The following is a 25,914-nucleotide window of genomic DNA, read 5'->3' as shown; positions in this document are numbered from 1 at the left end:
TATTATTTTATTATCAAATGTACATTATATTGACCTTAAAAATACAGTAAAGCAGTCATGGGGATAACATGTGTCCTATTTTCCATGAGCACACATTGACGGGGGGCAGGGGGTGGGTGGGGAGACACTTCCTGGTTTTTCCAGGAGGCTCTGGATTCATTGTGCAGGATCACGGCTTAGCTCTCTCCTGCCTTCTCCCCCTAACTTCAGCTCTCAGGATAAATCCACAAACAAAGAAATTCAATACCCCAGCCTCCCATACCATAAGGTTGCTGGGGAATGTAATATAATAGCGGTTACTGAATTTGCTCAAGGAAGCATAGGGGATTTGTTTTTACAATTGTATTTCCATGCCTGCTCTCATGTATCCAAGTCTTGTAAAGACCAATAATTTATTATTTTTAATGAGACAGAAAGTATTACTTTCTTTCTAGCCTCATCGTCTGATTGGAAAGAAAATATAAAATGTCTTTATGTAAGACATTATATAAAAAGTGAGTTCCAGGGAGAAAGTGAATTCCATTATATAAAAAAGTGAGTTCCATATAAAATGGTAGCTGTACTGTATGAAACTTGTACGTTACAAAAACATCAGTCACTGTGGTTCTAAGCCCTTATAGGGCAAGCTGGAGTTCTAATAAGTGAAAGATGGGTAGTCATTCTAAAACATTCTATCATATTAAGACTGCAGCAGGTTAACTAGGGGATGCATCTTCAATGGGGCAGCAAGGCACTGGTCATCTCTACGGTTTATTTTCAGTGAGTGCTCCTTAGGTGTGCCACAGACGCCCAGTAAAGCGTAGACACGGCGTCTGCAATGTGCGCCCAGCTCCGGTGAAACGCCACACAGGCGCAGGTGGCATGCCATCAACATCAACCAAAGTCCCTGGAGAGGCTGAACCTGTGTCTGCATTGCTTCCTTTCGCCGACAAGGCATAGGTCAAAGTCAACATGAACCTGAAACCCACCCGGGGGCCACTGTGCACCATGACGGATCAGTTAAGAGTTCTGACCATCCGGCCGCAGCAGCTTTCCTTACCAATGACGCTTTGTTCTAACTTTCCAAGCAATGGCCGTGGAGTCCATGTCCTGGGGGAGGCGTTTCAGTAGATGTGGATATAAGTAGTCTTTGAGTCAGTGCCTAGGATGTTCTTTGCGGTGCACTTGTAGAAGCCTGCGTCTCTGTGTGTGGCCTGCTGGATGGTCAAGGAGCCTTGGGGGTGAAGGAATCTGTTCCCATAGAGACGGGCCTGCGCCCCGGCGGTCAGGTGCGATTTGTCCGGCAGGTCCCAGGTGATCTCGGCTTTGGGAATCCCCATGGCCATGCAGTTCATCTTGACGGTGTTCCCGGGCCGCGTGTAGATGACGGGCGTTGGCTCACTGGTGATCCGGGGAGGGTATGCTATCACGATAACTGGAAAGTTCATGATGGAAGGGCCGTACTCAGTGTCCACCTTGCACACGTAGGTCCCCCTGTCGAACACGGAGGCGTCACGTACTGTGAGGGTGCCATTTTCCCAGAGGGAAAAGCGCCCCCGTGTTTGGGGGCCCTCTATGAGCATGGTGTTGGGGAGCGTCCAAGAGAAGCCAGCCGGCCGGCCCCTTGGAGGGATGCAGTGCAGCTGCAGGGTCTCCCCATTGATGATGCTCACCAGATGGTGATACTGGTTGCTGCTCTCGGGTTTCAGCCCCACCTTCAGAGAAACCAGCCTCTCCGTGTAGCCGGCAGAGTTCCGGGCCACGCAGCGGTAAGCCCCAGCGTCCACGGAGGAGAGGCTGCTGATGTGCAACATGCCGTCACTCTTATGGTAGAACCTCTGCAGCTGCTGGCCGCTCTGGAGCTCCGTCCCATTGGGAAGGACCCACAGCAGGGTGGGCGTCGGGGTCCCTGCAGCTGAGCAGTTGAGACTTATGGTATGGCCGGCCATGGCTGTGATCTTCTCGCTGACCGGGTCGTGGAATATAGGCTTCTCCACGGGCTCCAAGACAGTGAGCTGGACAATCAGCCTGGCTTCCCCTCCCTCATTGCGACCAATGCATGCCAACTGCACGGAGTCGCTCTTCCTGAGACTCCTGATGTCCAGCGTGCCGTTGCGATGGATGGTGATCCGATTCCCATAGTAGGGGGCAGGCAGAACCACGCCCTCGGGAAAGGCCCACAAGACTCTCGGGGTGGGGATGCCTTCTGCCTGGCAGTCAATGAGCTTGCGGCTCCCGCCGGCAGCGATCTCCCGCACGGTGGTGATGGCATTGGGGTTCCCATTGATGGTGGGCGACTGGACGTTGACGTGAATCCAGACTGTTTTCCTGTCCTCCCCTGCGCTGTTCCTGACCACGCAGGTATAATTGCCGCTGTCTGAGCGCTGGGCTTTCTGAATGAGGAGAGTGCCATCCTGATATATCTGGTACTTATCGGAGGAGGCGGGGATCAGCCTGTTGGTTGGAGAAAGCCACGTCACCCTGGGCGTGGGCTCCCCTTTGGCTTCACAGGCCACGGTGACCACGTCACCATAGGGGACCTGGACCACGGAGTACGTCTTGTTCCGGATGGCGGCGGGCTCGGTCACCACCTTGACCCGCACCCTCATCTCATCCTTACCAACCTGGTTTTCGGCAAAGCAGGTGTAATCCCCTTCCTCCCGCATGCCCACCTCATTGAAGTAGAGGGTCCCATTGTTGAAAACCACGTAGCGCTTGGTACGGCCACCGCCGTCATCAGACTGCATGAAGGAGTTGACCAGGCTGCCATCCGGGAGGCTCCAGGAGATCTCAGGGTTGGGAAGCCCGGTGGCCACACAGTCCACCTTCAGGTCACCCCCGTAGAAGACCTTATGGTCATTTTCCTCCTTGTGCTCGATCTTGGCCGGTTTCATGACCACGTTCACCTTGAGCACGACAAAGTCGTCTCCAACCTTGTTCCGGGCAACGCATAAGTAATCCCCCGAATCTTTGTCCGTGACGGATTTCACCACCAGGGTCCCATTGGCGAACACCTTGATTCTGGTGTCAAAGCTGACCAGAAAAAAAAGAAAAAGAAGAGGATGTCAGTCTCCCATATGCTCCATCCTGGCTTTAGGTCACTGGAACGAAAGGAAAACATGTGGTTCTGGAAACTATCTGGGCACATGGCTGCTACTGCAAAATGTCACATGGGCTCTGCAGCCTGGAGGGGACTGCGCTGGACTGCATTCACAGGTGGAAATCATTGATTTACCACAAATAAAAACTCTGACTCGGTAGAGTCTGACCTTTGGCTGGCCTGGCCCCTGAGTCAAGGATGTGAAAGGCAGTCAAAGACGTCCAGCCTGTTAGTGTGGGTGTACGTGCATCTCGTATTTCCATGGCGGTCAGGGCTCAGCTTATAGTAATGATAAAATCAGGCAAAACGCGACAGCCATGGAGAGAATGAATCTGAGCGAACTCAATAAAGAAGTGGAGTTCTTCCTGAATAAGACGCTTCAATGTTTATCCTTGACAATCTTGTATTATACTATCTCCCATTACGAGGCTAGAGACTGCCAAGTGGCTACTCTATGCACCGTGTAATTGGGGTTATTTCCAGAGTTTCAATGCTAACATTGGGTCCTTTAGAACGTGGCAATATTGATGTGATGTCTTCTTCCCTAGAACTTGTACCTAAAGCTGGATGACATTCACCAGCCAGCACCCCAAGCCAGCGTTCCTTTCCCCCCTGTGAAATGATGACGTTGGACCTAAGCCCACACACCTCTGGGTTAATAGTTCAAAAGCTTTTCAGTTTAAAGGAGCCGGTAATGGGGAGAACGATAAGAAGGTCTTCACTATGTATGTGACCTTTTTCTAAATATTGAGGTGTCCTTGAGTGTCAGACTAACATAACAATAAAATTAAATTAAATTTAAAAAAAAGAACTCATGTTTTGAATAAGAGGTGGAAAGACTTGGGAGGTTCTTCCTTTAGAAGTGTCCAGATTGAAAAATCTCAATTACACATAATTTATAATGGTGGTATTTGGAGAAGGAGGGGGTTGAATTTAAATCCATAAATATTTCCTAAACTCTGCATTATTCGAACAGCGTGTGTGGAACTGTGTTGTAAAACTACCAAAAAAGAAGAAGAACAAGAACAAGAACAAGAAACAGAAGTCTGCCTATGGTTGAATCAACCTGATTATTGTGAATAAAATACAAACAACTACTAACAATGACCAAATAAACTGTTTTGTTGGCCGCGAGTGCAAATCAAGTTAACATAAATTAGTAGGAGAGGAGCAAAGATATTTCAATGTGTCTTAGAGTTTAGAATCCAAAACTTTGGGCAGTAGCTCATGTCTGCCAGCATTTTGAAACTTCAAAGTGGTGATTCCTAGCTTCGGCCATAATCACAATCCACGGAGCAACCCAGAAACACAGACATGCCTACCCACCACTGGGCATCGGGCTTCAAGAAAAGCTCCAAGATCTGTATTTTTAAATAGTCCCAATGTGTAGGCAAGGCATAGAGCCCGCTCTTTTATAAAACTCACGTGGGTTGTTTAATCACACTTTCTTAAGAATGTAATTAGTCAAAATTTAGTAACAGTGAAGCCGCAGAGACAGCGATCTATGATTTATGGGGAGATACTAGTAGAACAGTTCACATTTGTAGTGGGATCACATTCTTTTGCTGCCATTCATTCAACGCTGCCTGAGCCGTGCCAAAAAGAGCTGAAAACAGTTTTTCCACACATGGCAGTACATCTGCCGAGCTGGGAGATAGTCCAGGGAAAACTGTGTACGTGGTATTCTGGATGGAGTGTGCAAGGTTCACTAGGCACCACCCAACTGTCTAAAGTTAACAGGCTGCGAGAAAGCGCGTTTGCCTTCTTCCTGCATTGGAAAGAGAGGCGGGGAGGCCAGGCACAGCTGCTCAGAGCCCCTGCGCGCTGGCTTCCCTCCCTGCGTCCTGGGTGGGACGGATGTCCACATGCATTCCTGCCTGAGCTGCTGGGCTGTGGATGCTGGAGACACACCATAAGCCAGGGTTTCTCCACCACATTCCATTTTGCCAACCATTGTCTCTGTGCTCTGTATCTTGAGACGTGTATTGAAGACACATTGGCACTTTTGGATCTAGCCCATGGTTTCTCAGCCTGGGCACTGCTGACATCTGGAGCTGGATGACTCTCTGGGGTGGGGCTTCCTGAGCGCTGTAGGGTGATGAGTAGCATCCCCGGTCTCCACCTACCAGATGCCAGTGGCAGCCTCCACTCTAGTGTGACAACCAAAAATGTTCCCAGTCATTGATGAGTGTTCCCCGGTGGTGCCATCTGTCTAGCTGAAAACCACTGCGACAGATAGATGATAGTAGATACATAGATAGATAGATAGATAGATAGATAGATAGATAGATAGAGAAGATGGATGGATGGATGGATGGATGGATGGATGGATGGATGGATAGATGGACAGACAGACAGACAGATGATAGATCAATTGTGTTTCATGCTAGATCAGAGTGTCTCAGCCTGGGCACTCCTGACCGTTGAGCTTGGATGACTCTCTGGAACGGGGCATCCTGGGCACTGTAGGGCTTTAAGCAGCATCCCTGGTCTCCACCCACCACATGCCAGTGGAACCCCCATTCCCTGAGTTATGCCAATCAAAAATGTCTCCAAACATTGCACAATGTTCCCTGGGGCCAAAATCACTCAGGGGGTTGAGAACCAGTGCTCAAGGTCCATACATGTGGGAACGGAAGGCACTGGATGAGAGAAGGTGATTTTCTTCGAAGCCAAAATAAACTGTTAGAATTCCAGTTGTGCCAACCCGGTGCCCTAGTCACCTAACCCTTTAACTTTTTTGTGTTCACACCCTTTCATTCTTAGGCTAAGGCCGTTTTATGACAAGATCTGCAACTGCCTCTATAGAGTGTTTTGTTGAAATCATACAATACACAAAGAAGGCAACCTAAATGTGCTACCTAATACTATCACTTAACATACAAATAAATATAATCGTTGAAAGAAAAGTTATCAGTTCATTTCTTTGCTTGGAGAGGGAGACCGGCGGGAAAGGAGGAGAAAGTCCAAGTGTTTGTCCCAGTTTATAAAGACAAGATCTCACTGGGCTAAAACGAAATGTGCCCCCCCTCCCCCGCGCGGCACACACAGGGATTCAGGTCTGTGCGTCTGTGCCCCGGACACAGAGTCATGCCCTTCTCTGACCGGCCCCACGGAGAGGGCTCCCAGGATGGCCCCAGGCATGTTTTAGGACGCGGTCCCCAGCACCCAAAGGGGAAGCAGGAGCAGGAGAGCGAGCCAGGAGCAGGCACGTACCTGAAGAGCGAGTCCATCATGCGCTTGGACGGCAGCCGCCAGAGGATGCGCGGCCAGGGGTCCCCCGAGGCGCTGCAGTCCAGGCGGAGGGTCGCGCCATAGCGCACGTCGGTCCTCTGCGGGGAGGTGCCGGTGATGCGCGCGTTGGCCACCGCGCGCTGCACGGTCAGCTGCACAGTCCTGCGCGCGGAGCCCATCAGGTTGGCGGCCACGCACTCGTAGCGGCCGCTGTCCTTGGGCGCCAGGTTACGGATGTAGAGTGTGCCATTGGGGAAGACAAACAAGTTCCCGTTGATGAACTGAGAAGGGCGGATCTGGGTCCCGTCCCACAGCACCCAGCGCACGCTGGGCAGGGGCGCGGCCTTGGCGGTGCAGTGGATGTGGATGCTGAGCCCCGGGGGCAGCGAGATGTTCTCCAGCTTCTCCTGGTGGATGACCGGGGGCAGGGCCGCCACGTGCAGGCGGATGGCCAGGCTGTCCGCGCCGGCCGCGTTGCTGGCCACGCACTGGTACACTCCTCTGTCTGAGAACGAGGCCTCTTTGATGGACAGGGTCCGGTTTTCGTGCAGCGTGACCCTGCCCTCCACGGGGGACACGGTCTGCCACACCCTCCTGTCCGGGAAAATCCAGGAGATCTGGGGGGCTGGGGTTCCCTTGGCCAGACACTCCATGGCGATAGTGTCTCCCAGGTAGACGGTGACGTCCTGGTAGTGGGAGGCGAGGATCTGGGGCTGCTGCACCGTGACGGACAGCAGGACGGCCATCCTGTCCACCCCGTGCAGGTTTTTGGCGGTGCACACGTACTGGCCTCGGTCCTGCACCTGTACCTTTCGGATGACAAACGTCCCGTTCTTCAGGACCTCGAACCGTTGCACTCTGGTGTTAGGGGTCATGAGAGCACCTGCAACTCAAAACAGGTATAGTCAGGTTCTGCAGAGACACACCCTTTCAGGAAAAACCAAGAAGGAGGGCTGTTAGTGGTGTAGCTGAATTCTCCCCTTTATGTCCCAAACAGCAACAGCGAAGGCCAGCCCCCACCTCCCACATGGAGAAGACGGAACATTCTGTTGCACCATTTTTGACTCTTACACCAACGCCCCCTTCAAGCAAAGGGCAGCTAGCATGGGTTTCGTAGAGTGTTCTGGAAGCTTCCATGAGGCCCAGGTCCTCCCCAGGGGACCTCCTTGTCACTCCAGCTCCTAGAGATGCCGGCCGGCCTCACTGGCACAGGTGCTGACCCCTAGAGGTCCCCATGCTTGCAGCCACCGTCCACCTTTACCCACCGTCCACCTCTACCCGGCCAGGCTTTGGAGTCCAACATGAGCCAGAGTGAGCGGGTCATTTGCTGCCCAGTGTGGCTGTGTTGAACGCCAGGTCGTGCACTGTTACAATCGGGGGCATTTGCTTCTCTCTCTCCCCACCTTGTACTTCCTATGTTGTATATCACATCTTCCTGGGGCTCCGCCACAGTGAGGGTCGGTATTAACCGAGTGTTCCTGATGCTTTGACATCTGGGTCATGCTGACTCTGGTGGGAGGACAGCCCGTCCCAGAGCTAGGCAATTCCTACCGTTAACAACCAATTCACCATTTAAATGCAAAACAAGCAGTGCAGAGCCCGCATCCCCACCCCCTTGTCTATGGGGCTCTCACAGGCCCAGGCCACCATGCACCTGCCTTCATCTTCCCAGGGCAGGTGCCAGACAAATAGGGGACCCCCTGTGCCCCAGAGCCCACTGAAATCAGTCAAGCCAGCCAGTGCCAAGCCCGCTCACCCTGCCTCACCTGTTTCTTCTTGCAGAAACCACAATAAAGGCTCTTGTGCACGCTTCTCCCTCTCCCCCCACCTGCCGACAGACCCTGGTCCTTCCCTGTATGGTCCCCTCCTCGTGGAGAGTGAATAATAAACGGTCTTCCATGGCAAGCATTTCCTGATGTGCTGGCTTACCCTTTCTGAAGAATAACAAATCCCAGATTTAGAAACTGGAAAGCCCTGAGCTATAGCATTCTCTTCATCTCCCACACAGCTGGGTTCCTGGGTCCTGCTTCCAACACCGGCCATTCCCTGAGCTCTGACAAGCTCCCTCTGCTGCGGCCGGCAGGAGAAGCTGATTCGTGGCACGTGTACGTCTAGTGAGGGGACATGGCCTGGGGATGCTCTGATATCACACAAGATACGGAAAACCCTACGGACTGATACAAATGGGATGTTCCAGTAGAGAAAGAAAGGCACCATCCTTTGAGCATGAAAACCCCATGGTGTTCCCCATTCGCTCCTTCGAGCAACATTCCTTATTAAATCATTAGGAAAACATATGACATCAATGACGAGCTGATCAAAGAAGTCCATAATTCCCCTGGGCCCAGAGCCTCTGTTGAACTTTGGAACACGTCCAGGTCTGGTGACATGAACCTAAGCAAAGAATGCACAGCTCCCTCAAGTGCCATTAGCAGAAATCATTCCTGTATCATCAAAACGGAGAAGAGAAAAGGAACGGTCCCTCTGATCAGAATCCAGGCCTGAGGGATATGTCCGTGTTGGGGGGCGGGGGGAGAAAGGGAAAGGGCATGAGGTAAGTCTTTCACGGAGGCTGTGGCGTCTCGGATGGTACTTTTCTGTGTCACCTGACAACTGTTTCGCCATTCAAAGGAAACGGTCATTTTCACGAAGCTGAGTGCTCTTTGGGCATCCCAGAATTCCAAGCACAGGCCATTGTTATGGGCTGAATTGTGTCCCGCCAAAATTCATCCGTTGAAGCCCCATCCCCTAGGATCTCAGAATATCACTAGTTGGAGATGGGGTCATTCAAGGGATCAAGAAGTTAAAATGAGGTCATTGAGGTGCACTGTAATCCAAGAGGACTTGCGTCCATACAGGAATAAGGGAGGAGGAGAAAGACGTGCACAGAGGGACGGCCACGTGACGACACAGGGACAAGACAGGGTCTACACGCCAAGGACAGAGGCCTTGGGAGGAACCAGCCTCAGCCCCGCCTGGATCTCAGACTCCCAGCCTCAGCCCCGCCTGGATCTCAGACTCCCAGCCTCCAGCCCTCCCGGATCTCACACTCCCAGCTTTGGTCCTACCTGGATCTCACACTCCCAGCCTCCAGCCCTCCCGGATCTCACACTCCCAGCTTTGGTCCTACCTGGATCTCAGACTCCCAGCCTCAGCCCCACCTGGATCTCAGACTCCCAGGCTCCAGGCCCGGGAGAGAATAAAGGTCTGTCTGTAAGGCAGCTAGCCCGCGGTGCTTTGTTAGGGCAACCCAAGCAAACGAATGCGACCGTATCTCTAGGTTCAAATCAAAGCAATGTCTGATGAGCCCAGAACAAGCTGCATTTACATCTGGCAGCCAGTGGAAGGGCAAGGGCAATCTGCTCACTCTTCCTTACCTTCATGGCACCCCGTATGGGTGGTGGAAGGGTTTTGTGCTGGGTTTCTCTGGGAAAAGGCAAGTGGTTCCTTTATAAAATATTCCCGAGCCTAGGTCATTCCCTACCCAAAGAACCTATGGCATGTCTCCAGAGTCCCATTAAAATCTCACAGACCTTAGAGCTCAAGAAAAGAGCTCTGGGTCCTTACTTCCTGTCCCCCTAAAGGAATATCCTTGTATCTAGGTTCTCAGATGTCCCTTTCTGTCCCATCCATCTGTCCTTTACCCAGACTCTGTAGTTTTGCTTGGGGTCACAGACTCAAGGGACCTCCTTCTACACCAACCCCGGTTAAAACGCAAACACATAAATGCCTTACCTGTAGAAACCTTTGTCCAGGTAACGAAAGGCGTGGGTTTCCCCGTGGCCTCACATGGGAACACGGCATCTGTCTCTGCAGTGACAGACACGGTCTGAGGGGATTTGGTGATAATTTGGGGCTTTTCCCCAACCGTCCAGAATTTGGATGCAGGGGCTCCTCCAGCAGAGAAGAGCTTTGAGGTGCTCTGATGGGAGCTTCTGGAAGGCTGGCCAGAAGATGCCACAAAGGGGATGGAGCTCCGGGTGGAGTAGACCACAGGGATGTTCTGTACGTTTGTGGATGGTGGCCCTGTAGCCCGGGGAGGGTGCAATAATGGAGGTGCTGGGGGACCAAAGTCCATGTGGATGATGCTCTGAGAATGTATCCTATTGTAGGGACCTGGGTTGACTTTTCTCTCTCTTATCACAGGGGCAGGAGAGGTAGGCACCTGGGGTTTCGGAGTAACTCCCAACTGTGGGAAAGAGAGAGTCTTGTTGAAAAAGAAAGGGAACCTTCCATTGGGATAATGGGGGACTCTTGAACTTGGAAGCTTGCCAACAGGGTCTCTGAGCTCCGGGATGTTGTTATTCCCAAACACTTTCGAGTTGCCGTTGAATCGGTCCATCCCTTGGTCAGTAAACTTAGTGGAAATGCCAGGTTTGGGCTTAAGCGCTGGAACAACGGGAGCCGTCGTACTTGATAATCTTGGAGTCAGCAAGTGCTTATTCTCTGGCAAAACCCTTGAAGGATACGCCGTTATTCCTGGTTTGTTGGTCAAGTGACGAGGGGGCTGGAAAGTTACAAAGTATCTAAAGGAGCCTTCTGTGGCCGTATGTGTTGGCCTCACCGTTCCCCTCGGTGGGATCGGTTTGGCAGGAACTCTGGCTGGCTGGGGGAGGACTTGGATTCTCCCGCCCTGGTGCTTTCCATCGGGGCCCCGTGGGAGACTGTTTTGGGTCTTTCCATCAAAGGCTTCTTTTTCCAACTGTTGCTTTCGAGCTGAGTTAAATTTATCCTGGTTGGACGAAGGGGTGGATAATTCATTTGGCGTCAATACATGCTGAGTTCCCTCATTATTCACTGGGGGTGCTTTGGCTTCTGGGATCCCCACGTAATTCAAGAAAACATTTTCCTTGGAATCTGTTGATGTCGGAGGTGTCTTTGAAGCAAGAGGCGTGGGCTTCGTGAAGGTCTGTGCCAAGGACACAAGAGTGGTGGCTGAAAATGGGGATGTTGGCTCCCCCATTGGAGTAGGAGTCGGGGTGTGATGCCGAGGTCTAATTTCAGCTGGAGTGGTTTCGTGATGATCTTGAGCATGGATGGTGGTTTCTGCCTCACTTGAAGACAAGACAGTGGTTGAAGCAACCACTTCTTCCAGGTGAAACAGTGTAGAGGCTGCAACTGATGGTGGAAATTCCGAAGGAACACCCAGATCCTCCAACTGTTTAAGAAAGGGTGAGTCTGTAAGGCTTTCCACAGAGCTGGTAACAGGTGCATCTGTCTGCAGCCTCCCAGACTGGGCTCCCCTTGGGAGATTCCAGCGTGAGGTTCCTGGAAAACCAAGGGGAGCCGATTCCTCCCGAAATTCTCCCACAGTGGAGACCTCAGAGCCAGGAGGTGATGTGGCATTAGTGAAGGAGTCGTCAGGGACTGAGCTGTCGGTTTTATAGTCATTGATGTTTCTGACTCCGTAATTCGTCATTTCTTCTCCATCCCATGCAGGCTTATAGGTGACTGGAATTGTCTCTTGGAATTTACTGGGTGGTAAGTTCCTTTTTGTGGCAGTTGTCACAGAATCTTCCACTGTAGCTTTCCCATGCGGGTCGCCAGTTGTCAGGGAAATGGTTGTCGATAAGAGTACAGTTTCCGAATCGGGGACAATGACATTTTTACGTTTGTTTTCTGGGGAAGGGCTGGGCATGGATGCAGAGTCTGGAGGGCTCACTGTAGAAGTGAAATGCCGATGTTTATTTGGCCTTTTCCCGTGTTTCCTTCGTGGGGTCCCCTTGGATACAGGTTCTGTCGGCTTCTTCATCTCCGACTGCTTGGGGGTACCAACGGTGCTGTCAACCCAAGATGTTGGCCCCGGTGCACTCCCCACATGGTCTGGAGCCTTTGCTTCAGGTACCTGAGCAGGTCGAGTAGAAAAAGCCTCCACTGGGGCAAAAGTCGTGGGCACCGTTTGTTTATGGCGGTGTCGGAATCTGTGGGGGCGGAATCTCCTCCTCCCATTGGGTCTCTTTCGGGAAGGGTGAGTGGTCAGCCCCAACGGCAAAGTGGCCTTTCTGGTTGGCGTCACTGCTGCCACCGTGGTGGTGTCTTTGTCAAAGAGAGTATCAAGCGTGGTTTCCCTGGGATGTTTAAAGGGAGTAATGCCATTCACTCTCAGGGCAGAGTTAAGCAGACTGGTAGATTCGACATGGTTTCCCATACTCTCAGGACTTGGGGAGTTTGTGGGGTGTCTCTCTGGCATATCTCCTTCCTGTAGTGCCTTGGAATTCTCCTCTGTGCCCTTTTCAATCAGCGGGTTGCCTTGGGTGCTTAAAGCACCTTTCGCAAGCCGAGTGTCATCTGTTTCTCCCCGTGGATGTCCTTCTGATGGGGCATCTGGCTCCCCTAACGTGAGCCCTTCTAATGGTTCAGATGTCCCAGAGTCACCAACCCACAAGATGGTGGTTGGTGTAAAGGGAGTGGAGGTCAGCTCTTCTGTGTTCTCTTCATCTGGTTGTGGGTTAGTCTCCCAGTCTGGGGGAATGTAGGGTACAGTCTCAGACTCAGCCAAGGAGATGGCACCCAACGGAGACTCATACTCATCTGACGTAGGCTCTGGCATGGATCCAGCATCTACTGCAGGCCGGCGTTCTGTGGCTGCGCTTTCACTGGCGGGCTCCTCATAGACCAGGTCCAGGGTCTGCAGAGTAGGAGAAGATTCATGAGCTACGGATATCAGGGTGCTGGCTATCACCCACCTTGGGTCGGCCTCAGTGGGAGTGGTATCCTCAGTCTTGGAAAAGTCATGGTCAATGAATTCTTCCAGACGTGTGCTTGCCACTTTGGGCTCAGCAAGAATTACTCCATCGTGTCCACTTTCCAGTCCCAACCTGGTTGAGGACACAGTACTGGAAACCTGATCCTCCTCACCAAATAGAGACGCATCGGCTGAGGTTTCTTCGGCACTGGTTGTGGTCTGTGCGGGTGATACCGAGGGGGGAGGAACAGCAGGATGAAGGGGTGTCACTTCTGGACCCACAGATGGAGGCGTGGTGGTTTTAGTAACTTGGGGTATTTCAGTTCCCTTCGGGAGATTTTTCCCACGTACTCTGGCTAAAATATCTGCCCAGCGCTCTGGATTAATCTGTTTGTTGGCCATATTTATCCTTCGCCTGGACTCAAACACTCTGCGACCTTCTGCGATGTTCGTCTCAGGTTCTTTTTCCGAATTCTTCCAGTGTTTGAGTTTTCTTCGCCCTTTCTTGGGTTTTTTACCTCCAGTGATGGCATCGTCTTTTGTTTTGATGAGTACCCCTTGGTCCTTTGTGTGTAGACCTGTCCTTGAAATGTTCTCTTCGTCTCCTATGCCTGAACCCCCTTCGTCCTCCACGACATCTCCTGGCACTCTGGAAAGACTCTTCCCACCTGGGTGTCTGCCCTTTTTGGATGACCTGCTGGATCCTTTCTTATTCACTGTGACCCCCACAGTAAAGTGATCCGCCCCTTGCTGGTTGACAGCCACGCATCTGTAGTAACCGCCGTCACTGACTTGGACCTTTGGGATGGAAAGAGTTCCATTTGCCAACACGTATGCATGTGAGGTGTTAGCCGAATTATTAATTATCCGTTTGTTTGGAAGAATCCAACTGAGCTGGGCTTCGGGGATGGCCAGAGCACTGCAAGGCAACATCACTGGCTCCCCTGGGTTCTTCTGAATTGTCACCATATGGCCATCGGGTGGCTGAGTGGCAGGAGGTTGCACCAGGACCCTGTATACCATCCGGTCCATTTCATCCCTCACCTGAGCAATGCACTGGTACAAACCCGAGTCCGACTGCTCTGTCGATCTGATCCTCAGCCAGCCACTGGTGAGGATGGAGAACTTGCCATTTTCGTCCTCCATGGGTGCTTTGAGGACAGAGCCATCCGGAAGCACCCAGAAGATGGATGGACTCTCAGAAGCCTTCACGTTGCAGCTCAGCTGGCACGGGCTCCCTTCCAGCACAGTCTGAGCTCTTTGCACTGCCCCGCTGGGCTCGATCATCACCCAGCTTCTGCTCCGAGACTGCCTTGCGTCTTTGGTGGGCATGGTTAATGCATAGTGGGAATAATAGGAGAGCAGCACCTTTTTGGCCGTACTCTGACGTCGGTTGAGTTGGAGATCTATGGTCGGCTGCATGACCCATTCCGGTTCTGCAAGAATGTGGGCTCTGACCCCCGTGTAGTAGAGGGCATCGTCATCCACGTCTTGCCTGTAGTGGTAGGAGACCTTGGGGTCTCCGCTGAGCATGAGTTCTTGGTTCAGCCTCACAGGGACCTCACTGTAATAGGCGATCAGTTTCCACAGCTTCTCGTAGTTTTCCCGAGTCATTGGACACTCCAAGTCCAAGGCAATGGTCGCGTTTATATCAATCTCTTGAGGGTCCGTCTGGTTCAGGTGAATTTTGTACACATCCATTGGCTTCTTGATGTCACAGACCAAGTTCACTGTGTTCCCGTGCTCGTCAGTCATATTCAAAGAGATGTTCCATGGGGGGAATTGGAACCCCTCCAGAGAGAGCTGGCTGTCACCCTCCTCTTCTAGTTCCTGCTCCTCCTCGCCGTTCCTGCTCGTGTTCTGTCGCAGAGGGGACACTATGGAAGGCTTCAGACAAGTAATGTCCTTCAGCTTGTGAATCTCCTTTTGGCGCAGTGTGGGGGGACTGGAGCACAAGGTGCATAACTGACCACCTTCATAGGCTTTGTCCTTCTTACACTTCAGAGTCCCTAAAACAAATAAACAAACATGCTATAAGTTAACGAACCCAAGAACGGCATGCCTCGCACACGGCCGGAGGGTAAAGTCTTTGTGTGCCTCTTTATCACCTCAGTGCATGTCCCTCATGATTGAATACCTTACTCATGTCTGTGACTTCATCAATGACCTTCAATCAATTTAGCACAGAGTGTGGTAAGGAACTACCATTTTAGAACTACTTGACAATGAATAATGAATACTTTTTTCAAAAATATTTTTGAGTATTTTTTTTAAAGCAACTCTATTCACACACATTATATAACTTACTTTCTCTAAGGGTCCAGGAGATTTTACCTAAACAAATGCAACCCGTGAAAACAGTTCCAGGTTGAAGGACCCACTTTTGCCATGAATCACATCATATGTACCTTTTATAATTTTTTTCTGTTGCTGTAATTTTTCATTTCAGGCTGTGTTTCCATTTTGGATTCACATTCTACTCTTGGCTTCCAGGACATCAAGTCTTCCAGAATGTTCTCCTAATCTGGTCTGCTTCTTTCACTCTTTTGTCCATCTTGGCCCCCTGACTCATTACTGATGGAGAGTTCCTTGATTTGGTCTAGGCCCCCTTCCATCTCACTCTGCCCCGTCATCCATGGCCTCACCCCCATGTAGGTTTCCATCATCATCTATTATCCAGTGATGGCTCCCATACGTGCTTCTCCCATCAACACATCTTATGAACTCCACACCCAGTTTTCTACTTGATGTGTCTGTTGCAAAGTCACAAAGTCTCCTCCAACTGACATTTGCAAGGCTGAATGATGTTTTCTCCCTGCTCCAGACCTAGGTGCCTTTTTATAGCAGTAAATGGAGCCACACTATCTCGCATTGGGGAAGGGAGAAGAGTACGGTGCTCTGGATATCTGCCCTCTTCTTTCTACTCTCACTGGGAATGAACCAGTCAAAGGACCATCATCTATAACTTGGAAACACATGAAAGTGGGACATAAGGTGTGTGTGCAGAATGGTCCTAGATAGGCACAGGCCAAGATGCTAAGTAGAAATTGAGGGTAGCAAGACCTCTTAAGGGAGGTGATTTAAAAACAATTTTTTAAGGATTTTATTTATTTATCTGAGAGAGAGAGAGAGAGAGAGAGAGAGAAAGCACGAGCCGGGGAAGGGACAGGGGGCAAGCAGACTCCCCACCAAGTGTGGAGCCCGTCGTGGGGCTCCATCCCAGGAACCCAAGATCATGACCCGAGCTGAAGTCAGATGCTTAACCTACTGAGCCACCCAGGCGCCCCAAGGGAGGTGATGTTTTAACAAAGCTCTGAGGGCTGAAATTAAATCAGACCCTGGAACATCCAGCAGATGCATGGTCTCCGCGGGTCCAATGACACGGATTGGGAAATAAGTTTGGAAGGTATAAGGAAGCAAACAGACAGCACTGTGGCTATCGTGAGTGACTAAGTGGGGGACCTGCATGTTGCAGGAGGGTGGGCACGGTTGTGTAGGAACTCCTAGGAAGCAGTGTACGTTCCATCCCAAGAGCAATGGGAAACCAGTGGACATTTAAACAGCAGTGTGGCAGGACCACACGCTTCCTCTGACAATTTGTTCTGACAACTGCTCTGGGTAGAGTTGATTGAAGGAGGGGTGATCACGGCTGCAAAGACCTGCCCAGAAGGCCTGACTCTCCTCCTAGAGAGAGAAGAAAGGAGCTGGACCCAAGCTGGAGGTCATGAGGATAGACATGAGCCAACAGACCTGGGATATGGTAAACCCAATGGGATTGAGGGTGGGTTTCAAGGTACGGCTTGAGGGAGGGAGTAAAAGAAAGACAAAGAAGTAAACGCTTCCTTATTTTGAATCAAAATCTACTGTCTGGCAATATCGACCCAACACTCCTGGTTTTCTGTTCTCTGGGTCAATGCAGAACATCCCTCTCCCCCATTCTTAAGAGAATAACATCATAGCCACTGCTGGCCTTCTCTTTTCCAAACTTCCTTGAACACCTCCTCATAGGACAGGGACGGGTGGAAAATCCCCCATTTAGCTGTAACCCAAAGCTGCACATAACACTCCAGATATCCAACTGAAGACAATCGTAGTCAACTATACATAAGTGATTAAATGATCACTGCTTTATATTTCACAGAAGGATACATCCATTATGGAACAGGGGTGTCTTAACATCAAGGTTGTACAACTTCCATGAATGTTTCCCGCCGTACCGACTTGGTGATGTGCTCTTCACAAGATAAAGCAACGTCAGAACATCAGAGAACAGAACCTTTCCAGAAGGGTCAGGAATGTGCCGCGGGGAGCCATGTTCGCTCTGCCCTCCCCTCTTACCTTTCGATTTGGCATCCCACTCCAGGAACCACTTCATCTCGCAGTCACATGACCACGGATTCCCATGCAGGTAAAGATTCTCCAGAAGCGGCATGTTCTGCAGCATCCCCGTGGGCAGAGTCCTGATCATGTTGTCGGCGAGGTAGAGGTGTCTTATGGTGGAGAGTCTGAAATAATCCAGAAACGTCAACGTGGAGAACGTGCCGGGATGGAGCTGGTGCAGCATGTTTCCCTCTAAGTGGAGAAGCCTCAGGGATGTTAAGCCATTGAAAGCTTGTGGGTGGATAAATTCGATCTTGTTGTGGTCAATGTGCAGCCTCATTAAGCTCCAGAGCCCCTGCAGGGTCTGTGCTGTGATCACACGCAGTTTGTTATAGCTGAACTTGAAAACCTACGGAGACAGGGGCGTAGCGGAAAATCCTGTTTATAATTTACAAAGCCACAGGCAGGGACAGAAACCAGAACAGAGGGCAGGGAAGTAATGACATGAAGCTGGTTTTTAACCTTAAAAAAATGGCAATTTTATTAATCGTTTGGGAGCATTAGATCGTTCCCACTATTCATTAATGGTCCTACAGGCTGTAATTACTGATGCTTGTAAAAGCGTGGGTTTACCTGGAGGGAGCTGAGGTCTCTTAAAGCCCCGTCGGGGATGCTGGGGATGTCATTGCCATGAATCATAAGGAGCTCCAACTTGGTCAGTCCCGCAAATGAGGTTTCTGACAAAGCCTGTATACTATTAAATCTAAAAAAAAAAAAAAAAATGATAATAGTAATTGGAATAAGAAACAGTGAATGCTTAAATCCCATATGGGAAAGATCCTGCAGCCTGCCCAGGAGCAAGTTAGCCAAATGTTGACTCTGAGGTCTACTGGTGCCATTCCCAAAGCACATTTGTTGCTCTGTGTCCGTGTCCACTACCAGGGTCAAAAGGAGAGTGACGTATTTTTATTCGCTTTCATTCAGTTCAGGAATATTCGCTGGGAATTTTGACTAGGTACATGTTAATGGAGTTAGAGGCGATTTTAGGGAAACAAGTAGGATTTAAGTTCTAAAGGAAGTTGGTCCAAATGGCAATTCCTTGGAAACTTGTACTGAAAGTGTCAGTAATGGATGAATGACACACGGGTCATTGAATGCAGAGACTTAGCATGAATGCAAAGAAATAGGCAGCTTGGGAAGTAGCTTTGCATCACAAAACAAGAGAAGGAAGTGCTCCAGGCTCTAAAGGACCAAATGAAAGAACTAACTACCCAACACACCAACACCATATGTCACAAGCACAAGTGGCCATTTCTGATGGATTCTCTAAATTATTTGTAAACGTTCTGGTGTGCTTTGGGTTTTGTGTTTGCATCCACATTGGTAAAGATGTTTCCTTGACCAATCTGAAAATTCCTCATTGCTACATTGTTGGGGGCACAAGGGACTCCCCAGAGTCAATCCCTGGGGAAGGGATTCTGAAATGAATGAAGAATCCTGTAGTGGAGGGCATTTACTTTATGCCCCTGCTTCTGCTGAAATGGAACACATCTAGCCTGACATTCTGTATGACTTCTCCCTATCCTCTAGATAAAAGGAAACAGATCTGGAGACAATGCAGGTGAAGTGCTCATAGCCTAAAACACCAGATGACGCCAGGTCTAATTTTCTTATACATATGTGCCTGAACCCAGACCTCAAATTCAAAGTCAAGACGTGGGTAATCACTCCTCTAAGAGCCAGGTCTAGGAAGCATCACCTTTCAGCTATAAATTCCAGGAAATACAATCTCTGGGTGCAAACCACTCACCTTCATTACTTGGAACTCTTCATAGAATTACTTTAAACATTGCATTGTTTTATAAAATCAACTTACGCAAAGGAAAGGTCTGATGGAAGGAAACGTATCCTGTCTCATTAGGAAAATGCAATAGGGATTCAAAATAATGCATGGGGACAATAGAGTAAAAATGTAATCATGGTTCCTGTTTGTCATTTAACTCATGGAGTCAATAGACAATTAAATACAGAGGTTCCCCCTTCTGGATTGTATGGGCAGTGTCTGGAGACATGCTTGGGCATCACAACTGGGTGGGGGTGTGTTGGTGGCATCTGGTAAGTAGAGACCAAGGGTGCTGCTAAACACCCTCCAATGCATAGGAGGGCCACCCACAAGGAATGACTCAGCCCCTAATATCAAGAATTGGAGATTTGGAAACCTCCCAAGCAGAAGAGATTCTGTCTGTTGGTCTGTCTATCTGTCTATCTATCTATCTCTAGATCTATCTATCCATCTATGCATCCATCCATCCATTCATCCATCCATCATCTATCTACCTATCCATCAATCCATCCATCCATCATCTATGTATCCTTCCATTCATTGATTCATCCATTCATCCATCATATCTATCTATCTATCCACTGGTCCATCCATCTATCTACCCATCCATTCATTCATCCATCCATCCATCCATCCATCCATCCATCCATCATATATCTACCTATTCATCCATTCGTCCATCCATCTACCATCTATCTATCCATCCATCCATCATCTACCTATTCATCAACCCATCCATCCATCATCATCTATCTATTTATTCATCCATCTATCATCTATCTATCTATCTATCTATCTATCTATCTATCTATCTATGGTAGTGGTCTGAACTGGGTGGTCTTGCCCCCAGGGGACATTTGACAATATCTGGAGTCATTTTTGGAGATCACAGCTGGGAGAAGGGGAAGGTGCTACTGGCATCTAGTGGGACGAGGTCAAGAATGCCAGTCAACACCATGCAAAACAGGACAGCCCCTACAACAAAGAACTATCCTACACAAAAATGGAAATAGCGCCCCAAGTAGGCTGAGGTTGAAAAACCAGAGTCTAACCCAAGATGGGTTAGTCTATGAACTGATGCACTGCTTCATTCACTTACTATTTAGGATTCTACAATGAAATCTGTCTGGGATGATGAACCTAACAGGGAATGGATGGAAGAATCTAAACTCCTTTCCATTTCTTGAGGCCTGAGGTTTGCCTGGAAACAGTAAGCTAGTGGGAGAATCGTATCAGGTGAGGTAAGTGGGGTTGGCAGGCAATCTAGGAGCTGGGGGTCCATGGGAAGGAGTGCGCTTCATTTGCTCCAACTTCAATAGGAAATGACTGGAAGGTTTTAAGAAAAGGAGCGACACAAACTAAGGTATGTGTGAAAACAATGCTCTTCCACGTGGAGAGGGAGTAAGTAGAATCCCCCGAGAAGACCCTGAAGATAAAAAAATAGAAAGACCAGAAGGAGGAGGCAGGTCTTGGGACAGAGGAGGTGAGAGTCAAAGGCTCAACCTCTAAAACAAGTCAGAAAGATTCTGATGTTCTTCAGCACATCTTAGTCCAAGGGGTGCTGTGCTCACTAGTGTTGTGTATCTATGTTGCCAAAACATTCTCACTTCCAACTGGACATTCAGCTATAACGGCGGGTGCCAAGGTGCAGGGAAGGACTGTGTGTGAGGGCAGAGGAACAGCACGGTTGGGACTCCCTCACGCCTGCATGCATCCTCCCCCGTCCAGGATGGATGGATAACCTATCCTACTGCATCCTCCTGATGCTTGTTTTTAACAGGCATCAGGGACCAACAGATGCACCTGTTGTTCATGGCAGAGCTATGAATGGGGAGACTTTGTGGGGACAGACAAAAGCCAAGGGGATTGCCTGAATGCCAAGTGGAGGAGGTATATTCTTCCCTCTGAGGGCCCAATGCGTGTGGACGAAGCCTCTGTGCGCCCATCTAAAATCCAGCAGGGAGACGGGGAAATCAGCGTGGTGCTCAGGGAAGAGACTGGAATGAGTCTGCATGGAGAGTCTGCAACATTATCAGCCACTCGCCCTCCTGTGCACAATGCCTCCCTCACTTGTTGATTGAGGGTAACTGACCACGGAACCATGTCAAGTGAAATGTTTTCCAGTATCTCAGAAATATAGGTGAGACTGCTTCACCAATACCGGTTAGAATCGCAAAACAAATTCTAAAATTAGAAAAGGGCAGTGTGGGCATTTGGAAAATTCAGAAAGAGGTCATCAAAATGAGTCTTTTCATCAAGGGGAAAATAAAAGTCTTTAAAGGTCTAGAAATATGACACTAAGTGGATGATTTTTTTGGTTGTTGTTTGTTTACTCAAAAATACTTGGAAAGTAATTTTTGAAAAAGCTCTGGGACTGTCCAAACAGGAAACAGCAGATCTCTTTTTCCATGGTGACTGAGGACCCTGAAAACATCTGTGTGGGAATGAAAGATTTCATTAGTACTTTGCCAATAATCTCTCATTCCTTGAGAGTTTTCTCCTCCTTCCAGATGGCTAGAAGACAAATCAGACCCTGAGTCCTATCTGTATTAGATGTTGCTCTTCTTCCCCACCCCCCAGCAACAAAATGCACAATGACAGTCTCATGAATCTAGTTTGAGACTGATTTTCAGAGAAAGTGCTGAGAGAGAAGAGTGACCTTATTGACTGAAATGAAAACATGCCATATGGATTCATGTTACCAATTAAGCCAGAGGGAAGTAACGTATGTCGGTGCAGTGAAGCTATTCCTTAACTGGCTTTCTTTTTCCTTTAATATCACACCACAGCATCTCAAAATACTACTGCCGTCAATAGGAAAAGAAAGCATCTTGATATCTATGTTCTATTCCAGTGGCAAAGCATTTGGGGAGACCGTAATTCATAGTCTTTACCATTTAGAGTTGGTTAAAATGCAACCCGCAGAATCTATGTTCTAACTGAGAAATTAAGTTTCACCTGTACGAAATAGGTCCATGTAAAGACAAGTAGAGGGAAAATGTCACAGAAATTATGAGGTATATACAGCTTGACAAGCCATGGTCTCGTGGTGTTGCTAGGATCAAGCCATCACATCGTTAACCTTGTGGTTAACTTGTGGAGGCGTGGCGCAACTTCCCTGCCCCAGTTTTCAACCAGAAGGCCAGTAGGGAAAACGCTGATACTCCAGACCCTCAATATACAAAAGGTGGCACATTCAGGTCTTCTGGGCGGGACACACAGCGGAAAACCATTTCCTCCACCACCCCCATTCTCATACTTTCTCGGGGAATCCATGAAGGCCTGTGTGACAGTACCTCCAACTCTGTGCTCTGCCAAGGGGTCGGGCTTGAGGGACAAGGTGGTGAGTCACAGCAATATGGGACAATATGCTGAGAGTGGTTCACGAGGGCAATGATTTCTCTTAATTCTCATTCTCTTCTTCTACTGCTACTGGCCTTTACAAATGCAAGAAGTTCTTTTTTTTTTTTTTAAACTCTGTGCTATAAGATGTCCAAGCATATATATACAATTATCTGTTCATTGACTCAGGTTTGGCCATTTCATTTTACTAAAATGTCCCATCAGTGGCCAGCCATCAAATCCCAAATTATTTTTGTTGTTTTGTAGGTGGTCGAAAATAGCTTATGTATTTTGTTGAGAAAGTCCAAGTAATTGTTTATAAAGTTACACATGAATACCTATAATTCATAGCAACTAATATTTATGTATAGAAAGCATTTCTGCATATGAAACAAAATTTTAAAATAAAGGAGTTCTATCTGAAATGCTGCATAAAAACATCTCTTAAAATATATCCCTATTTTAAAGAGGCAAAATCTGCAAGAACTCTTTTATTTCCCCAAGGTCACAGTCGCATCTTCCGGATAACTTACAGAATGTCAGAAATGTCCAATTTATTTTAAAATTATGTTTAATAGCTTCTGAGGTCTATTTAAGTAAGTCTATTTATATATTTACGTCTGTGTCTGATACATTCGTTCGGACCTACTATCTGGAAAATAATTGTTATCAAGGGAAATCTCTGGACACACTGAAGTTGTTCAGGATGCTGGTTATTTAGCCTTGTGATAGTGGTTGCAGTTGATGGATAAATTCAGATAACCGCCCCCAAAGGACTGCATGTAGTAGAGTTAACATCCATCACCCCCGATTCTGCCCATATCGAGGTACGCAATGCTAGATAGAGCGACAGGGAAAGGAATAAGCATTTGCAGTTACGTCAATGCACATACGTGTATGAAAAAAACAAAGAGGCTGAAACTGTTCAGTAAGAATGTGGTACAAACCCCAAATTGATTCTTTCCACATGTTTAGAAATCCCAGCGGGCACAGAAGCCAGGGAGCGAAATGTACAGTGGACCTCGCTAGGAACGTAGCAGGTGCAACGGTGAGGACAGGCGAGCGTGGGTCGAGGATGTCCCCAGAGCAGGATCAGCACCACGGAGAGGGCTGGCCAGTGCGCGTGCCTTGGCATCTTGTCGGGGTGCGTTATCCCTGGACACCTGTGGGGGAACCACAAAATGATATCCGTTTATGGCCAGGTAGCTCTTATGCTCAGCAAATTGTGGTTTCAAGTGTGCATTATGATTTGGAGCTTCCCAAGACATCATATGGTATCCTTTAGCGACACAAGGTATCTGAGCCAAGAAACACGAAACTTACTTTCCTTATCTTTCCCCGTTAACTTTAATCATTACGTAGGATGCAAGGTAATTGCTGATTTTGACACTACGGTTTGGAAATCTCAGTGTGTGATGAGCGAGGGTAGGGAATAGACACACCGACACACTAAAAAAAAAAAAATATATATATATATGTGTGTGTGTGTGTGTCTATATATACATATTCGTGTATATATATTTGTATATATGTAGAGAAGAGAGATACATTTGTGTTTCTATAATAATAAAGTAATTAAAATAACTATGTGTCTGCCTCCAATGTCAATTCCGAGCCATTACATGTTGTACGTATTTGAAGTAAAAAAAAAAAAAACAACTTATCAAGAAGGTCATTGAGAGTGTTTCCCTTTTTTAATGACATTATTTAAAGTTTTCAATATATCTTCTGAAAGTGTTTAAAGGATTCACATTCACTAACGAAAAATGTATTCCATTATGTGCAGGTTTGTGTACTATCCTTAATTTTTCTTTTCTTGGAAGAGCCACAGGGTTGCCACGATGCACCATCGTTGTTCATCGGGGACACAATTTATAAAAGGTGACATTAAATGACAAGGAAAGGAATTACCTGATGACATATGTTGAGGCAAAGGAAAAAGATCAGTGAAGTCATACACACAAAAATGGAAATGCCTGGATGTTTCAAATAATGGGCTGCCTCAGCTGTCTGGTTTAGAATACCCGTGGTTATTTATTTTTTCATGCATTGGCCATCCCTTAATCATTTTATATGTTCGTCATCTCTTGAATGAAGTTTACTTAAAAATAGTAATGCACGTGGAAAGTAAAGTGCACAACACGGAAACGCGCCTGCTCTGGGCAAACGCTAACTGCTGATATCAAGCTCATGCGCTCACACAAGCTAGGGGCATCCCAAATCCAGAGCTTTTCCGTCCTTTAATTCACTTCCAAATAGATATTCCTTTAAGCCCGTGTGCGTCCTCTCTTTGAGCTGCGCGTCAAGAGCTGACGGTGCAGACAGCCCTGCGGGAAGGAAACTCAGGCTTCACCTCTGCGCTCGGGGGCGAGAAGGTTCCTACAGCCCCACGGAGGGCAGCCTCCGCGGCTGCCTGCGCGCTTCCCCTCGGCGCTGGGCTCCGCCGCCCGCAACGCGCGCTGTGCCCATGGGCGGCCCCGGCCCCCGCGTGGTGGCGACGCCTCCTCCGCACCCTGCGCTCTCGCCAGGTCCTCCCGAGAGACCGAGAGCGCGCGCCCCCGGGAAGCCCAGGCCTGGCGCCGCGGGGGGAGGCGCCCTGAGCCAGCAGGGCAGCCGGGGCCCGCGGGGAACCCGGAGAGGCTGGGCCGGGGCGGGCTAACTGGCTCGGCGGCCCTGCGCCCTGGCCGGCTTCCAGCGCCGCGCTCCAAGGAAAAGTTGGGCTTTCCCGGAACGCAGCTCGGGTGGCCCTGCGGGTAGCCCAGGCTGGGACCCGCACACCAGGAGCCGACTCTCCCGGGCGATGACTTCTCCAGCTTCCGTGCGGCTCAACCCCCAGCGGGCCGAGGGTCTCCCCCTTTCCAGGGGGAGAGGAGTAAGAGAAGAAACTTTAGCGCAGTGCGCCGAGGAACTCCGGGGAGGCCCCGCAGCTGTGCTGTCCCCTCCAACGCAGGGCGGACTCGCTTTCACTTGGGGGTCCCCTGGGCGCCTCCCTGGAAACCAGGGATGGGTCGGAGAGAGATTGCCAGGTCAGGGAGGGAAGCGGTAAAGGAGAAACGGATCCTCCCGCCAGATTCGGCTTGTCTCCTGCCTCCGCACTGGCCCCTCAGCCCCAGTGCCAGGGACACTGCCATGCGTCTCTTCGCCTTCGCCTTCGCCCTCGCCCAGCTTTTCCCTTGGCCGAACCCCAACTCCACCCCTGCAGCAGGGTCCGCGCCCCCTGGGCGCCCAGGCTGCTCTTGGTCCTCACCTGTCCTTCGGAATCCGCGACTCACGGGAGCGGGGCGCCCTGAGCATCCGCGGGGCCGGGGCGCGCGAGTCACCGCCGGGGGTCCGCCGGGGCCATGCCCTTCCCGGGCCGGGGGCGAGGCAGCGAGGCTTCCCAGCTCGGCGCGGAGAGCCGGATCCCTTTTA

General features: G+C 49.5%; 1 protein-coding gene across 2 annotated transcripts; it reads right to left on the bottom strand.

Annotated features, from left to right (window-relative positions):
* Positions 1 to 25,914, bottom strand: MXRA5 (matrix remodeling associated 5). 2 transcript variants are annotated; one of them, XM_073902157.1, is made up of 8 exons: positions 25,751 to 25,914; positions 23,451 to 23,666; positions 17,952 to 18,081; positions 17,337 to 17,727; positions 10,049 to 15,007; positions 6,296 to 7,196; positions 2,652 to 3,012; positions 2,258 to 2,433 (listed from the first exon to the last, which is right to left on the bottom strand). In XM_073902157.1, exons 1-8 carry the CDS (start codon positions 25,795 to 25,797, stop codon positions 2,410 to 2,412), a joined length of 7,029 nt encoding a protein of 2,342 aa, XP_073758258.1. In that variant the 5' UTR covers positions 25,798 to 25,914; the 3' UTR covers positions 2,258 to 2,409. The 2 variants fall into 2 exon arrangements, with proteins under 2 accessions (XP_025713138.2, XP_073758258.1); XM_025857353.2 differs by having other exon boundaries at positions 1 to 3,012.

This window comes from Callorhinus ursinus, unplaced genomic scaffold (genome assembly GCF_003265705.2).
Source record: "Callorhinus ursinus isolate GAN/ISIS: 27379988/994484 unplaced genomic scaffold, GSC_fseal_2.0 scaffold16, whole genome shotgun sequence".
Taxonomy (NCBI): domain Eukaryota; kingdom Metazoa; phylum Chordata; class Mammalia; order Carnivora; family Otariidae; genus Callorhinus; species Callorhinus ursinus.
The sequence above is the reverse complement of the archived record's forward strand: the minus strand, read 5'-3'. Positions and strand labels throughout refer to the sequence as shown.

Excerpts from the sequence above, each read along its gene's own strand:
- MXRA5 (XM_025857353.2), bottom strand. The coding sequence starts at position 25,797 with ATGCTCAGGGCGCCCCGCTCCCGTGAGTCGCGGATTCCGAAGGACAG. Across the intron at positions 23,667-25,750 it reads TCGCGGATTCCGAAGGACAG|GTGTCCAGGGATAACGCACC; the intron begins GTGAGGACCAAG and ends GTTCCCCCACAG. Across the intron at positions 17,728-17,951 it reads GAGACCTCAGCTCCCTCCAG|GTTTTCAAGTTCAGCTATAA; the intron begins GTAAACCCACGC and ends CTGTCTCCGTAG.